This window comes from Chlorocebus sabaeus, chromosome 18 (assembly GCF_047675955.1).
Source record: "Chlorocebus sabaeus isolate Y175 chromosome 18, mChlSab1.0.hap1, whole genome shotgun sequence".
NCBI classification, from domain to species: Eukaryota; Metazoa; Chordata; class Mammalia; order Primates; family Cercopithecidae; genus Chlorocebus; species Chlorocebus sabaeus.
Genome location: NC_132921.1, coordinates 16,514,251 through 16,530,145, shown reverse-complemented (window position 1 = coordinate 16,530,145; position 15,895 = coordinate 16,514,251). Strand labels below are relative to the sequence as shown.

The 15,895-nt window shown below is 38.7% G+C and overlaps 1 protein-coding gene across 1 annotated transcript in view; it reads left to right on the top strand.

Annotated features, from left to right (window-relative positions):
• Window positions 1–9,680: 9,680 nt before the first annotated feature.
• The window catches only part of LOC103244150 (serpin B6-like), a 19,453-nt gene continuing 13,238 nt past the window's right edge, over window positions 9,681–15,895 (top strand). The window contains exons 1-3 of the mRNA XM_008013840.3: window positions 9,681–9,782; window positions 12,801–12,975; window positions 13,860–14,009. Of these exons, the coding sequence (XP_008012031.2) occupies window positions 12,811–12,975; window positions 13,860–14,009 (315 nt within the window). The 5' untranslated portion in view covers window positions 9,681–9,782; window positions 12,801–12,810. The remainder of the gene's footprint in view (window positions 9,783–12,800; window positions 12,976–13,859; window positions 14,010–15,895) is intronic.

Below are 15,895 nucleotides of genomic sequence, written 5' to 3'. Positions count from 1 at the left end.
ATTTTACCTGCTGTTTCTGATGGTCACTATTCAGAAGGCAAATGACATGGTAAATGCCATCTGTCCTTACAACACCATTCTTGTTCCAGCTTCCCTCTATCTCTAGACAGCATGCTCTCTCTTGTTTCTCACAGCTAGGTTTCTTGAAAGAGTAGTCGAAGAGGGCTGTCTCCACATTTCCCTTTTATATCTCAATCCAAATCGATTTGATTTTTATCCCAACCACTCTCACTAAGGTAAGTAATGACTAGAATACTGAGAATTGTCCTCTCTTCAATCTTAACGCTCCTTTTTCTCTAGTATCAGCTGCTGATACTATTCACCTCCTTCCTTTCCTTTGTCCAGCTTTTTGTGTATCTTCTCCTTTTTCACATCCTCTTTGCTATGTCCTCTTTCTGAAGCCATATTGTAAATGTTGGCATTGCTGGGCATGGTGGCTCATGTCTGTAATCCCAGCACTTTGGGAGGCAAAGGTGGGAGGGTCACTTGAGCTCAGGAGTTCAAGACCAGCCTGGGCAACATAGTGAGACTCTGTCTCTACAAAAAAAGAAAAAAAAAGTAGCTGGCCATGGTGATGCATGTCTGTGGTCCCAGCTACTTGGGAGGCTGAGGGAGGATCACTTAGGCCTAGGAGGTCAAAGCTGCAGTGAGCCGTGATAGTGCCACTGCACTCCAACCTGGGAGACAGAGTAGAGACCTTGTCTCAAAGTAAATAAATAAATAAATAAATAATACATAAATAAATAAATATTGGCATCGTCTAGGCTTCTTTCATCAGAGCAATGCCTTCTTGATATGCAAGCTCGCTGGACCTATTTGTGTCTCCCAAAAGTTCACTTGGCACCTATACAGCATACTTCAGTCTTTACTTCTGTCTCCAGACATTTCTGCCTGCTACTCCTTCCCACCATGTTCTCTCTCTCTCTGTTAATAATGTCATCATGTATCTAATTATGTATGTTAAAAAACTAAGACATACGGTACTCTGCTCTTTTCCTTGCCCTCTCCCCCAAAATCAACTTAGTCATTAGCTCCTGTGATTTCTGCCTTCTAATGAGTTCTTGACATCACCATTGCCATTGTCTGGGCTTAGGCCCAAATTACTTGTGTTCTGGTCTCCTCCTGCATCCTAAGTATTGACATTAGAGTAAATCAGACAGAGAGAAAGGGAGATCAATAAATCATGCTATCATGCCACTTCTCTGGTTTTAATTCTATAATGATTTTCCATTGCTCAAAGAATAAGCCCCAAATTTCTTAGAATGGCATGAAGAATATTTTCCAGTTTAGCCTTGACCTATTGATTGGGTTTAACCTCATTCAGTGTCATCATGGGCCACTCCCCAGCATACACCTTCTATTCTACCCACAAAATATACCCATTCTTCACCTGCTACAAACATTTTCACAATCATGTTTTTAGAAACATGTCATCTCTGACTAATATATTCTTTCTCCACTTGCCATCTGTAAAATTGTTCATCCTACAAGACTCATCTCAACTGATGTCACTATGGATTCATCCTGAGTCACCGGAGCCACTGTTTCCATCATTCTGTTCTCATCCTGCTGTGTACCTGCTCCATTAGAGATGCTGTCCACTCTGTTGTAAATACAACCTGTCTTTCCCATTCATCTGAGATACAGAGAAAAAGAAGGTACATATTTTACTTAGTTTTGTTTCTCAACTTCCTTATGGCCTGTTACAGTGCTCAGTACACTAAAAGTCTGATAAATGAAGTTATGGGCAAGTAGTAAATGGTTTGTTTTATATCATTTCCCAAATCTGTTATTTAGTGAAGAAGGGATTTCAAGGGATGAACAAATTTGATGTGGGAAGGGTTTAGAAAATATCTAAGCATCTAAATGTAAAAAATGTCCTGTGGTTCAAAAACTACAATCATTTTTTCTCTTTTTAAAAAACAGTACAATAGAAATCTAGAGTGGAGCAGGAGAGCATGGCCTTATTGCATCACTGAGTCCTTTTCCCTCAAAAATGAATTATTTTGATTTTTAACTGGGGGAACAAGAGAGGTAAATTTATACTGAATTTTTCCATGAATCCCAGTAAGGGGGAGAAAAAAGCAATGTTGCATCTATATTGAAGGACTGTGAATTTACTTCAATTCCAGACCTATTATTTCAGTTTAGGGAATGGAAGCCACTAGGGATAAGGAATCTTCTTCAGCACTTGGTCATTACCAGTCTGTAAGCAGAGATGCAGTTTGTTGAGTGCCAGAAAAATATGTTCCAGCCTCAGTGGTTGACCCTCCACTAAGATATTTGAAGATATGGCCGGGCGCGGTGGCTCACGCCTGTAATCCTAGCGCTTTGGGAGCCTGAAGCAGGTGGATCATGAGGTCAAGAGACTGAGACTATCCTGGTCAACATGGCGAAACCTGTCTCTACTAAAAATACAAAAATTAGCTGGGCGTGGTGGTGTTCGCCTGTAATCCCAGCTACTTGGGAGGCTGAGGCAGGAGAATTGCTTGAACTCGGGAGGCAGAGGTTGCAGTGAGCCAAGATCGCGCCACTGCACCCCAGTCTGGTGACAGAGTGAGACTCCATCTCAAAAAAAAAAAAAAAAAAAAAAAAAAGAAGAAGATATTTGAGGATATTAAGCAGGTTCTTTGCCCCAATCCCAGAATACATCCGACATAAGCCAGCCCTTTGCAATAAGTTCAGGATTCCGGTGGAAGAGCCAGCAGGACTGTTCTCACAAGTATAGAATAGCAGCTGGAGTTCAGAGATTAGAGTTTCAGCCAAATAGTCCTTAGAAAGGAAGCCTAGAGAAATCTGAGGTCCACCTTCTAGCTATGCTCACATGCCCAGTGAGTGGCAAAGAACAGCCTATCAGCTACCTTTTAAGTATTTCTTTAGAGGAAGGTTTTCTGGGATAGAAAAATTAATGACCTCAATCTTCTAGATGCTTTTCTTCCAGGAAAGAGGGTTGCCAATTCCCTGAGGAAATAAGTGTTCATCCTTTATTTGCTCACTGCTTGCAATCTCGCCAGATCTCTGCTTCTTACATCTCCCCCACTTTTGACTATCTCATTCTAAATTGTCCTTTTTGACTCAAACAGCTTTCTTAGGTGAGTCACTGGGAGTGTCTGCTTGACTTCTTTGGGGCAAGTGTTAAGACATTAAATGTGAAAATCTAAAAGTATTATAACATTACTGATTGGATATTGGTATATGTCACTGAATCATGTTTCTATTGTTCACTGAAAACGTTGCAATGTTAACTAATCTAACAGGAAAACCAAATATATAGGTGTAGATAGTTACCTGGGAACTTGTTTTATGTTTTCTCTTGGAGGGCAGGTATTCCAGCTCCAGATCAATCCCAGTGTTTTGCACTGTATGTGTGTAGTAAATATTTGCTTAACTAAGGTAGTTGGGTTAGTTAAGCAATTGATCTAACCATGATGATTTAATCCACTAGGGTCAATTTTTTACTCATTTAAGGTTATAGTTTACAATTTAGACACTTAGCCTTACTTGGATAATTTGAAATTTGAGTCACCTATGCAGGAAAATTTGTAGCATTGAATGCCTATATTAGAAAAGAAGAATGTTTGGAAGTTCCAAAATGACTCATGATAGCTTCCAACTTAGGATACCAGATAAAAAAGATTAAATTAATCCCAAAGTGAGCAAAACAAAATAAATGATAAAAATCAGGGCATAAATCAATGAAATTAAAAACATGAAGTCAAGAGAGAAAATCAAGAGCTGCTGGAAGTTTGAAAAGGTCAGTAAAGTTGATAAGACTGTAGCCAGGCTAATAAGAGATTATAGAACTAATAAGAGATTATAGCAAGGTTGCAGGATAGGAGTTAATATATAAAAGTGAATCTGTTCCCTATATACTATCTATGAACAAATGGAATTTGAAATTAAAAGCACAATACTCACTACATTAGCTATCAAAAACTGAAATACTTAGGTCCAAATCTAACAAAATATGTACAAGATGTTTTTAAGGAAAACTACAAAACTCTGTTGATAGAAATCAAATAACTATATAAATGAACAGATATTCCATATTAATGAGTAGGAAGACTCAATATTGTCAAGATGTCAGTCCTCGCTAACCTGATATATAGATTCGATGCAATCCCAATCAAAATTCTAGCAAGTTATTTTACAGATATTGACAAACTGGTTCTAAAGATTATGTGGAAAGACAAAAACCTAAAGTAGTCAACATGACACTGAAGGAGAACAATGTTGGAGAATTGACACTACGCAAATTCAAGGTTTACTTTAAAGCTACAGTTAGCAAGACAGTGTGTTATTGGTGAAAGAATAAACAAATAGATCAACAGAACAGAATAGAGAATCTAAAAAGAGACCTACATAACTACAGTCAACTGATCTTTTATAAGAGGGGCAAAGGAAATGCAATGAAGTAAAGATAGTTTTTTCATCAAATGGCGCTGGAACAACTGGACACCACATGCAAAAATAAATGAATCTGGACACAGACTTTACACCCTTCACAAAAATTAACTCAAAATACGACACTATAAAATGCCTAGAAGATAACATAGGAAAAATCTAGATAATTCTGAGTTTGGTGATGACTTTTTAGACACAATTCCAAAGGCATGATTTATAAAAGAAAGAATTGATAAGCTGGACTTCATTAAAATTAAAATTTTCTGTTTCATGAAAGACACTATCAAGGGAATACAAGACACACCACAGGCTCAGAGAATATATTTGCAAAAGATACATCTTATGAAGGACTGTTATTCAAAATATACAAAGAGCTCTTAAAAATCAACAGTAAAGAAATAACAACCCAATGAAAAAAGGGGCCAAAATCTTGACAGACACCTCATTAAAGAAGATATACAGAAGGCAAATAAGGTTAAGAAAATATTATCCACATTATATATCATTATTGACTACGTATATAATGGCCAAAATCTGGAATACTGACATCACCAAATGCTGGTGAAAATGTGGAGCAACGGGAGCTCTCATTCATTGTTGGTGGGAATGCAAAATGGTATATCCACTTTGGAAGACAGTTTGGCAGTTTCTTTCAAAGCTAAACATACTCTTACCACACACTCCAGCCATTATCCTCCTTGGTATTTACGCAAAGGACTTGAAAACTTATGTTCACAGAGAAACCTGCACACAGATTTTATAGTAGCTTTATTCATAATTGCCAAAACTTTGAAGCAACCAAGATATCCTTCAGTAGGTGAATGGATAAAGAAAGCTTGCTACATCCAGACAATTGAATATTACTCATGCAATAAATAAATGAGCTATCAAGTCACAAAATGGAGGAAATATAAATGCATATTACTAAGTATAAAAAGCTAATATGAAAAAATTACATACTGTATGATTCTAATTACATGACATTCTGGAAAAGCTATTCAAGACAATAAAAAGATGACTGAACTATTGTTGTTCAACAGGGAATTGAACAAGAGCAAGGGGTAGAAAGTTTATTCAAATAAATTACAATAGAAAACTTTCCAATACTTGAGAAAGAGATCAACATCCAGATGCAGGAAGGTTAGAGAAAGCCAGTTTCAAGTTAATTAAGACTACCCCAAGGCACATAATAAACTCTCAAAAGTGAAAGACAAAGAGAGGATCCCAAAAGCAGCAAGAAAAAAGCAAACAGTATTTATAGGAGCTCTAATTCATGTGGCAATAGACTTTTCAATGGAAAACTACAGACCAGGAAGGAGTGGAAAGACATTGTTCAAAACACTGCCATTTAAGAATACTATATCCAGCAATGCTATCATTCAAAAATGAAGGAACGATAAAGTCTTTCCCAGAAAAACAAAAGCTGAGAGAATTCACCACCACACACACACAAAAGGAAGCTAATGAGAATTCTTCAATCTGGGAAAAAAAACCCCAAAAACCACTAACATGCAAAAAGAAAACATTTGAAGATATAAAACCCACTGGTAAAATTAAGTACATGGACAAACTCAGAATAATACTGTAGTTGTGGTGTGTAATTCATTCATAACTCTAGTATGAAGCCCAAAAGGTAAAACTATCAAAAACAACAATAGCTACAGCAACCAGTTAAAAGACAGGCAATATAAAAATATGTAAATTGAGACAACATAAACTAAAAATTGGGGGATAGAATTAAAGTGTATTTTTTTATTTTCTTTGTATCTATTCTCTCCTTTATAATCTGAGTTGTCACCTCTTTAAAATAATTTGTTATATCTATAAGGTTTTAATATTATAGGCCAATATCACTGATGAACATAGATCAAAATATCCTCAAAAAATTACTAGCAACCTAGACTTAACAACACATTAACAAGATTATTCACCATTATCAAAGGGAATTCATCTCAGGGATGCAAAGATGGTTCAATGTATAATATATAAATCAGTAAATGCAATACACCACATTAACAGAACCAAGAACAAAAACCATATGATCATTTCAATAGATGCTGAGAAAGCATATGATAAAATTCAACATTGCTTTGTGATTAAAAAAAATGAATTGGGTATAGAAGGAACATATTTCAAAGTAATAAAGGCCATGTGATAAACAAACAAACAACTAATATTAAACTGAACAGGAAAAATTGAAAGCTTTTCCTACAAGATCTGGAAGAAGACAAATATGTCCAATGTCATCACTTTTATTCAATACAGTACTGGAAGTCCTGGCCAGAGCAATTAGCAATTAGGCAAGAGAAAGAAATAAGGGGCACCCAGATTGGAATGGAAGAAGTGAAATTAGCCTTGTTTGAAGATGACATGGTCTTATATTTAGAAAAACCTAAAGACTCCAGCAAAACAATAGTTAGAACCGATAAATGAATTTGGTAAGGTTGTAAGATATAAAATCAACATACGAAACTCAATAGCATTTCTACACATCAACAATGAACAATCTGAAAAAATCAAGAAAATAATCTCATTTACAATAGCTACGAAGAATATGAAATGACTAGTAATCAATTTAATCAAATAAGTTAAAGATCTCTACAAGAAAAACCACAAAACAGTAATGAAAACATAGACAAGAACACACAAAAACTGGAAAGATATTCATGTTTATGTACTGGAAGAACTAATATTGTTAAAATATCCATTCTACTGAAAGCAATTTAAAGATTCGATGCAATCCCTATCAAAATACCAATGAAATTCTTCACAGAAATAGAAAAAAAAAATTCTAAAATTTATATGGAACTACCAAAGAGCCAGAATAGGCAAAGTAATTCTGAGCAAAGAAAACAAAGCTGGATGCATACCACTACCTGATTTCAAAATTTACTGCAAAGCTATAATAAGCAGATCAGCATAGTTTGGCATAAAGACATACATACTAACGGAACATAACCTAGATATAAATAACCTAGATATAAACCTAGATATGAATCCACACATTTATAGCCTACCCATTTGTGTTTTTTTTTTTTCAAGATAGTGTCTTGCTCTTGCCCAGGCTGGAGTGCAGTGGCGCAATCATGCCTCAGTGCAGCCTCGACCTCCCTGGGATTAGGTGATCCTCCCACCTCAGTCTCCTGAGTAGTTGAAACTACAGGTGCACACCACCATGACCGGCTAATTTTTGTATTTTTTGTTGAGATGGGCTTTCACCATGTTTCCCGGGCTAGTCTTGATCTCCTGGCCTCAAGCGATCCACCTGCCTTGGCCTCTCAAAGTGGTGGGAGCCACAGTGCCCAGCCCAGGCAACTCATTTTTTACAAAGGTGCCAAGAATACACAATGGAGAAAAGAGTGTCTTCAATAAATGGTGCTCGGGAAACTGGATAACCATAGGCAGGACAATGAAACTAGAGCCCTATCTCTCACTATACACAAAAATAAAATAAAAATGAATTAAGTTCTTTAATGTAAGACCTGAAACTATGAAACTAATAGAAGAAAACATTGGGGAAATGCTGGAGTACATTGGTCTGGGCAAAGGTATAAGACCTTAAAAGCACAGGCAACCAAAGCAAAAATGGACAAATGGGATTGTATCAAGCTAAAAAGCTTCTGCACAGCAAAAGAAACAATCAATAAAAGGAAGAGATAACCCACAGAATGAAAGTATTTGCAAATTATCCATCTGACAAGGGATTAATAACCAGAATGTATAAGGACCTTAAATGACTTAATAACAAAAATGATAATCATAATAATAATTTGGTTTAAAAATCGGCAAAAGATCTGAATAGACATTTCTCAAGAGACATACAAACAGCCAATAGCTATATAAAGAAATGCTCAACATCACTAATCAAAGAAATGCAAATCAAAGCCACAATGAGCTATCATCTCCTTCCAGTTAAAATGTCTTTTATCAAAAAGACAGGGAATAGCAGATGCTACTCAGAATGTGGAGGAGGGGGAACCCTCTTATACTGTTAGTGGGAATGTCAATTAGTACAGTCACTATTGAAAACTGCACTGAGGTTCCTCAAAAATGGAACTATCATTATGACCCAGCAATTCCACTACTTGGTATATATCCAGAAGAAAGGATATCAATATGTTGAAGAGCTAACTGAACTTCCATGTTTATTTCAGCACTACTCACAATATCCAAAATATGGAATGAACCTAAGTGCCCATCAGTGGATGAGTGGGTAAAGAACATGTGGTGTATATAGACACAAGGGAATATTATTCAGCCATAAATATTCTAAACATTATTTTAAAAGAATGAAACGATATCCTGTCATTTGCCGCAACATGGATGGAACTGGAGGCCATTATGTTAAGCGAAATAAGTTAGGTTCAGAAAGAAAAACATTATCAGATGTTCTCACTCATATGTGAGAAGTGAAAAAGTGTATCTCATTAAAATAGAGAGTATATTAGTGGTTATCAGAGACTGGGAAGGAAGATTAATGGTAGAAATATACAGTTTGATAGAATAATAAGACCTAGCGTTTGATAGTTCAGTGGGGTGAATATGGTTTACAATAGTCTATTGCATATTTCAAAATAGCTAGAAGATAATTATTTAAATGTTTCTAGCCTAAAGAAAAGACAAATATTTAAAGTGGTGGACATCCCAGCATCACTGATTTGATCTTTATAAATTGTATGAATGTATTAAATTATCACATGTACCTGAAAGTATATACAGCTTTTATCTATCAATAAAAAATAAAAACAAAAAGTAAAATCCAGCTATTATTCTCCCTACCCCCAGTCATCTGAACCCTTTCTGTTCTCCATGCCTGCTCCAAAAAGGTAAACAGGGTTTTCACAGTCATTTGTATAATTTGTCAATGCCCTGAAGTCCAATTCATATCACTAGACGACTGCATAGATTTGTCTATTTTTGACTTTCGTTCTGCAACGTGTAGCTTATTCATATCACTAGACAGCTGCATAGATTTGTTTATTTTTAATTGTCGTTCTGCAATGTGCTGCTTACTTCCATGTACCAAGAATTGGCACTTCTCTGGTCACTGAAGTAATAATTGACAGTTATTTTCAAGGACACATTAACTCGGGGTGGGAATGGGGGGGTCGTATTGCTTCCTGATTGAAAACTCCCAGAGAGCAGCGTCTTCCTTTTATTCGCGTGAGCGTCCTCAATGCGCCGCACAGGAAGCCCCCGCTGCCTGCGGGACTCGCACCGCCCTCCTACTTACGCGCCAGCTGGGCTGGGGAGGTGCCTGGCCGGGTGCTGGACTCCCTACCCCGCTAGGATCTGACAGCCGCCTCGGCCAGACGTCTTGTCCCCGCCACTCCGACCCGGTCTCTCCTCGCTTCTGGGCAGCGGCGCCTACAATTGGGGTACGTGCCTGGTTTGGGGAGCGGCTTCCACACCCTGGCACCAGGTTATCCGCTATTGCGCCTAAGAAAGGAGCAGGAAGCTGCGAAGGTGAAGCCGGGGATAGGTCCAGCACGCCTTCCTGGACCTGGGACGTTTTCCTGGGGCTTCCGGACGGCAGGGGCGTAGCTGCGCCTGACTGAGACCCCTGCCGGTCCTGACAACGACGCGAGTGGGGAGGATGGGTGCGGATCTGGGGAGGGCCTGTCTGGGTTTGTCTCGGCTCACGCTGCTGGAGCTGGGAAACAGGTGCAGACATTCAGGCCGCCCAGTCCACCCTGCTGAAGTACTCACTGGGGGCGGGAGGAGGCTGTGACTCCTCGGACCACTAGGACCCCAGGACTCGGGCCGTGCACCTGCAGGCCCAGGAGGAGGCAGGGCCGCCTGCGGGATGGGGGCGTCGGGGAGCCTCTAGGTCTGTAGCCTGGGGCCACCTGGCCACAGGTGACCCTGCAGAGAGCAGTGCGTTGGAACTTTCTGAGAAGAATGGAGACACTCGAGAGAGAACTAGTGGCGGGTCCCAAAGGCAGCCTGGACCCTGCGCCTCCCCCAACACCTTTTCCAAGAATGAGCGCATGGGTTTCACAGCCCTCTCTGGTCTCCAGAGTTTGGCGAACACCACAGCACTTTTGAGGTCGTCCAGGCCTGCAAAGATAATTGTGAGGGACATTCCACATCTGTTTTAAATGAACTCATTGCAAGATAAAATATTTCCAAATTCGTTATCCTTAAGCTAAGAGAAGATTGGGTGTGTGTGTGGCGGGGGGAAGGGGGGTGCATTTTAATCGTATTTAGATTTTGTCGTGTAAGATAAAATTGGCACTGGAATTAGTTTCTTCTCACCCATCCCTTAAAACTCAGTTTTGGAAAACATAAGTTATAGTAAATTAATATTCAGCACTGTAGGGGTCTAATTGGGCCTGGCGACAGAAGTGTGACTGAGAGCTGTAATCTCCCTGTTGTAGTTCATAGGGCTGATGTGTTAAGTCACGCAATGTGCACTGTGATTGATGTGAAACTAAGAGAGGAAGCAAACAGTGGGCAAGAGATTTTCGCAGATTTTCGGAGGAGGAAAGAGGATAGAAGACTGAGACTGGTGCCCTCAGTGCCTTTTGTGGGGTGGGGGTGGGAAGTAACCTATAAAGAGCTGTGAGGCTTCACGTTGGGGGCACTAATTACCTGAAATGACAGGAGGGAAATGCAGGGCTGAGAAATACGGGCCTTGGTCTAAATCTGTTTACAGAATGGTTTGATTCCCCTGATGCCAGTACCCACCTTGGCAACCAACCACCCTCCCTCCCCTAGCCAGCTACCCAATAGCAGACCAGTGTCTCACCCCTACAGGATCTGATGCTCAAACGCAGGGACCCACAGGTTCTGTGAGGGGAAGGAGGAAGGCACCAGGTTGGAAACCAGCTAATGGCCAAGTGAAAGTCCCCTCAGTCCCCGACCCCACCTGCTTCCATACCACCAGAAGATTAGTGTCTCGAAAAACCCACTGGTCTCAGAAAAAAGACCTTCATTTCCTGGTTCCTTAACAAAATCGCATTGCAGTGAATCACCTTTCCCTCCCATAGCCTCCACCCTTACAACCAAAATGACCTACCCATGTAAAGAGAATTTCTAATCAGTGTTTTCATTGTAAACATGGACTGGAAAGTTCAGCATTTCTGGAAAAGCCCATGTATGAAGAGAGAGATCTAAATAGTAAGAGCAAACACTAACCACCATGGCAAAGACATCTGAGAAAGTGAGGCAGCACCAGAAGCAGAAGCCAGCACAATAAAACTATAATTGACGTTCTCTAGGGAATTAAAACTGAATGCTGTGAAAAAGGAATAACAGGGCATAAGTAGGATTTTTTGGAAATCAAAATTTTACTAGCTTAAATTTTAAAAATTAATAGAGGCCAGGTGTGGTCGCTTACACTTGTAATTCCAGCACTTTGGGAGGCTGAGGTGGGCAGATCACTTGAGACCCAGGAGTTCAAGACCAGCATGGGCAACATGGTGAAACGCCGTCTCTGCCAAAAAATGCAAAAATTAGCCAAATATGGTGGTCATGCCTGTGGCCTCAGCTACTCAGATGGATGGAGGGACCTGAGACAGGAGGATTGCTTGAGCCTGTGAGGTCAAGGCTGCAGTGAGCCATGATCACAGCACTGCACTCCAGCCTCGGTTAATCCCAGCTATTCAGGAGGCTGAGGCATGAGAATCACTTGAACCCGGGAGGTGGAGGTTGCAGTGAGCCGAAATCACGCCATTGCACTCCAGCTTGGGTGACAAGAGCAAAACTCTGTCTCAAAATACATAAATAAATAATAAATAAATAAATAAAGCATCTGATTATTAGACTTCGTAATTAATGCTTAAACATTAAAAACATGACTTATTTGCTGTGTAAGCAGTATGCTTTACAGTTTAAGAAAAAAATTAGGTTTATCATATTGGAAAACAATAAGTTGATCAATAACTAAAGTATAATAGTAGGGAAAGTTGTTCTCTGCTTGTGAAAATTCTTTTTTGGTAATGAAAATTTTACACTTTAAAGAATGCTGCACTCATCAGCAGACTGAAAGACTGAGAGATGAAAAATAGGATTGATAGGTTCTTCATATGTGGTTGAACATATAAAGTAATTACTAAAAGTGTTTGACTGATCTGTAGAAAATTTAGGGGAAAATTTGCCAGAGATACATGGAAAACTAAAGAAATGAAGAAAAAGCAATATTAACATAAGGAAAAACAGCTAATGCCCCATTTCTTTGCTTGTAAAATGCAGATATTTACAGCACCTACCTCATCATGTTGTATGGATTAAATGAAATTTTGCAAGAAAAGCACTAGTGTAGTTTTTGCATATGTACCTATTTGCTCACTGAACAAAAGTACTAACCATATTTATTAATAAATAAGAGTAAAAATACAATACATATGTAAGCCCACATTGATGTAATGTTGTTTTAAAATCCATTGTTTCAGGTTCACTGTCATGGACGCTCTATCAGAAGCAACTGGCATCTTTGCATTAAACCTTTTGAAAAAGTTAGGGGAAAACAACTCAAACAACATATTTTTTTCACCCATGAGCATGTCGTCAGCCTTGGCCATGGTCTTCATGGGAGCGAAGGGAAACACTGCAGCCCAGATGTCTCAGGTACCTAGAGCCACTTCAAGACAACAATAAATGCTACTACTCAGTTGAGCTCTTCTTCTACATTTCAAGTCCCAAAGAAATTCCTCTTTTAACAGACAACTTTGATAGTAACATAGGATGTGGATGGAGAGTTGGCAGGATGGAGCATGTTACCACTGCCTGACCATCCGTGGTGACTTGGGGCCACTCATGTGGGTGCTTCTGCAGGCTACTGGGCTAGAAGGTCCAGGAAGGTCTCACTCACTTGTCTGGGTCTTGGTGCTGCTTGGTGGCTGGGGCCTTAGTTCCCTGCAAGCAAGTCTTCCCATTCCTCCAGGCTTTTCTGTGTATCCTTGCTTTAGGACAGCTTGTGCTTCCTTACACCATAGTAGCTGGGTTATGAGAGAGCAAAAATGGAAGCTGCTAGGCTTTTTAAGGACAGTATCATGTCTGCATTCTGTTATTCAGCGCAAGTCACAGGACCAGCCCAGATCCCACAGGAGGGGAGAGAGACTCCATCTTTTGATGTCAGGAGCAGCCTGTGCATGCAGAGATGGAACATATGGTTGGCAGCTGTGTTTTCAGACAAACTACCACAAATAGTGAGCACAAATAACTAGATACATTTTGTTAGGATTTGCAAAAGGCATTTCCACTCACACTAATACTTAGAAAACTTTGGTTTCCTTTAGGAAGTAATTATAGGCAGGACTGAGAAGAGCTATAGGTAGGGAGACTGGGTGGCTTTCAAGACACTTTTCATCTGTAATTAATCATCATTTAAGCTACAATAAGGATCTGTAAACCTCTTAGTGCTAAGTTTAGTGTTGTGCCTATTTCTTGAAGTCAGGGAATACTGAAAATGTTATTTTCCTGGGTTTTTTTGTTTGTTTGCTTAATTTCAGGCACTTTCTTTTAGTAAAATTGGAGGTGAAGATGGAGATATTCACCAAGGTTTTCAGTCACTTCTCACTGAAATTAACAGAACTGGCACCCAGTACTTGCTTAGAACTGCTAACCAGCTCTTTGGAGAAAAGTCTTATGATTTCCTCTCAGTAAGTCATACTTGTTTTTCATTGGAGAAAATAAAGATAGTAATGGGTGATGGACAGTAGTAGAAAGAATGTGGGCTATGAATTCATACAGGTGGGCCTGAATCCAGAACTCCATTCAGGAACCTCACACACTCATCTGATTCCATTTTATCATTTATAAAATGGGTATTGGAGCAAATACTGCCCAGAGTTTTGTGAAGCTTTAATGAGATAATCTTTATAAAAGAATTTACACACATTTACAATTGGAAAAGAATCAGCCCAAACAAAGAAATGATCAAAATGAGTATTTCTGGTATTTGCTTTGCAGATATTGTTAACGTTTTTGTGCATTGTGACACTTTCTTAATGTTTACACATTTTAATATTTTGATTTACTTTTTAGACACTGAAAATCTTTTAAAGCTTACTTTTGGCTAATTATACTGGTCGTATTTGCTGACAGTGCTTTTATGACATTTAAATTTTAATTTTATTTTTTAAACGTATTTATTTATTTATTTATTTTTGAGATGGAGTCTCACTCACTCTGTTGCCCAGGCTGGAGTGCAGTGGCACAATCTCGGCTCACTGCAGCCTCCACTTCCCTGGCTCAATGATTCTCCTGCCTCTGATTCTCAAGTGACTGCAATTACAGGTGTGTGCCACCACACCTGGCTAAGTTTTGTATTTTTAGTAGAGATGGTGTTCCACCATGTTGGCAAGGCTGGTCTTCAACTCCTGCCCTCAAGTGATCCGCCCGCCTTGGCTTCCCAGAGTGCTGGGATTACAGGTGTGAGCCACTGCGCCTGGCCACGACATTTTTATTTTTAAAAACCAAAACTGCTCAAGTGATTTCTTGATATATGAAAACACAAATAATGTATATAAACCAAGAGTCCTCATCAACATATTTCCAACCCCATTACTCTCCTTTTCAATGTCAGAGCTTTTGTAGATTTGAGGTGTATCTTCCTTCACATCCAGAAATTTTGCTTTGTGTTTTCCCCCCATATAATATTATTATACTATACATATTGCTTTATACTTTGTGGTCTTTTACTTAACAATGTGTCTTAAATTCTTTCCACCTCAGTCTATGTGAATCTGCATCAATCTTTTTAACCATTGTCTGATATTCCTAAGTACGGTCGTATCTTGAGGTAGGAAACATTTCTTTCCTTGATGAACATTTCAGCTGTATTTAACCGGGGCCATCACAGACAGTAATATCACAGTTGTGTTCATATGTGTGTAAGTTACTGTCTAAGATGGATTTGCAGAAGGAAAGGAATGAAGCTTTGAAGTTTTAATAAATACTGCCAAGCTGCTCACCACAGTACTGTCGCCATTTTACGATCCCGAAGGCATATTTGTAGAGTGTTCATTTCCACCCACCATCAGCAACACCACATATTGTTAACTTTTAAAGTTTTTGGTTGTTAGTGGAACTAAACAATTTTTCTTATGTTTATTGAGCATTTCTATATTTTCTGTGAATTACCTATTTATGTATTATTTTACACATTTCCCCATGGGGATGGATGTCTTTTTCTTACTGATTTATAAGAATCATTTATGTTTAGGATATCAGTCTTACTGTGTTATATGGTTTTATTCATTATTTTTCAAACTTGTTTCAGACTCTAAATTAATTGTTTCAAAACGAATTGGTATAAAGTGAAGGTTGTAAGGCATAAAGTCAAATATTTATAAGATTTGTGTACGGTATTATGATTTTTACAGCTTATTTTTGTAGTCTTAGCTACTATTAACTTTATTACCAGCTTTTTATTAGTTTTCTATATAAAGACAACCAAAATGTTAACAAACAAATATCCATTTTTGGTGACTATTTTAAGAAAATCATTGATATTTTAAATGTTATTTTGATACTGAAATGTAAA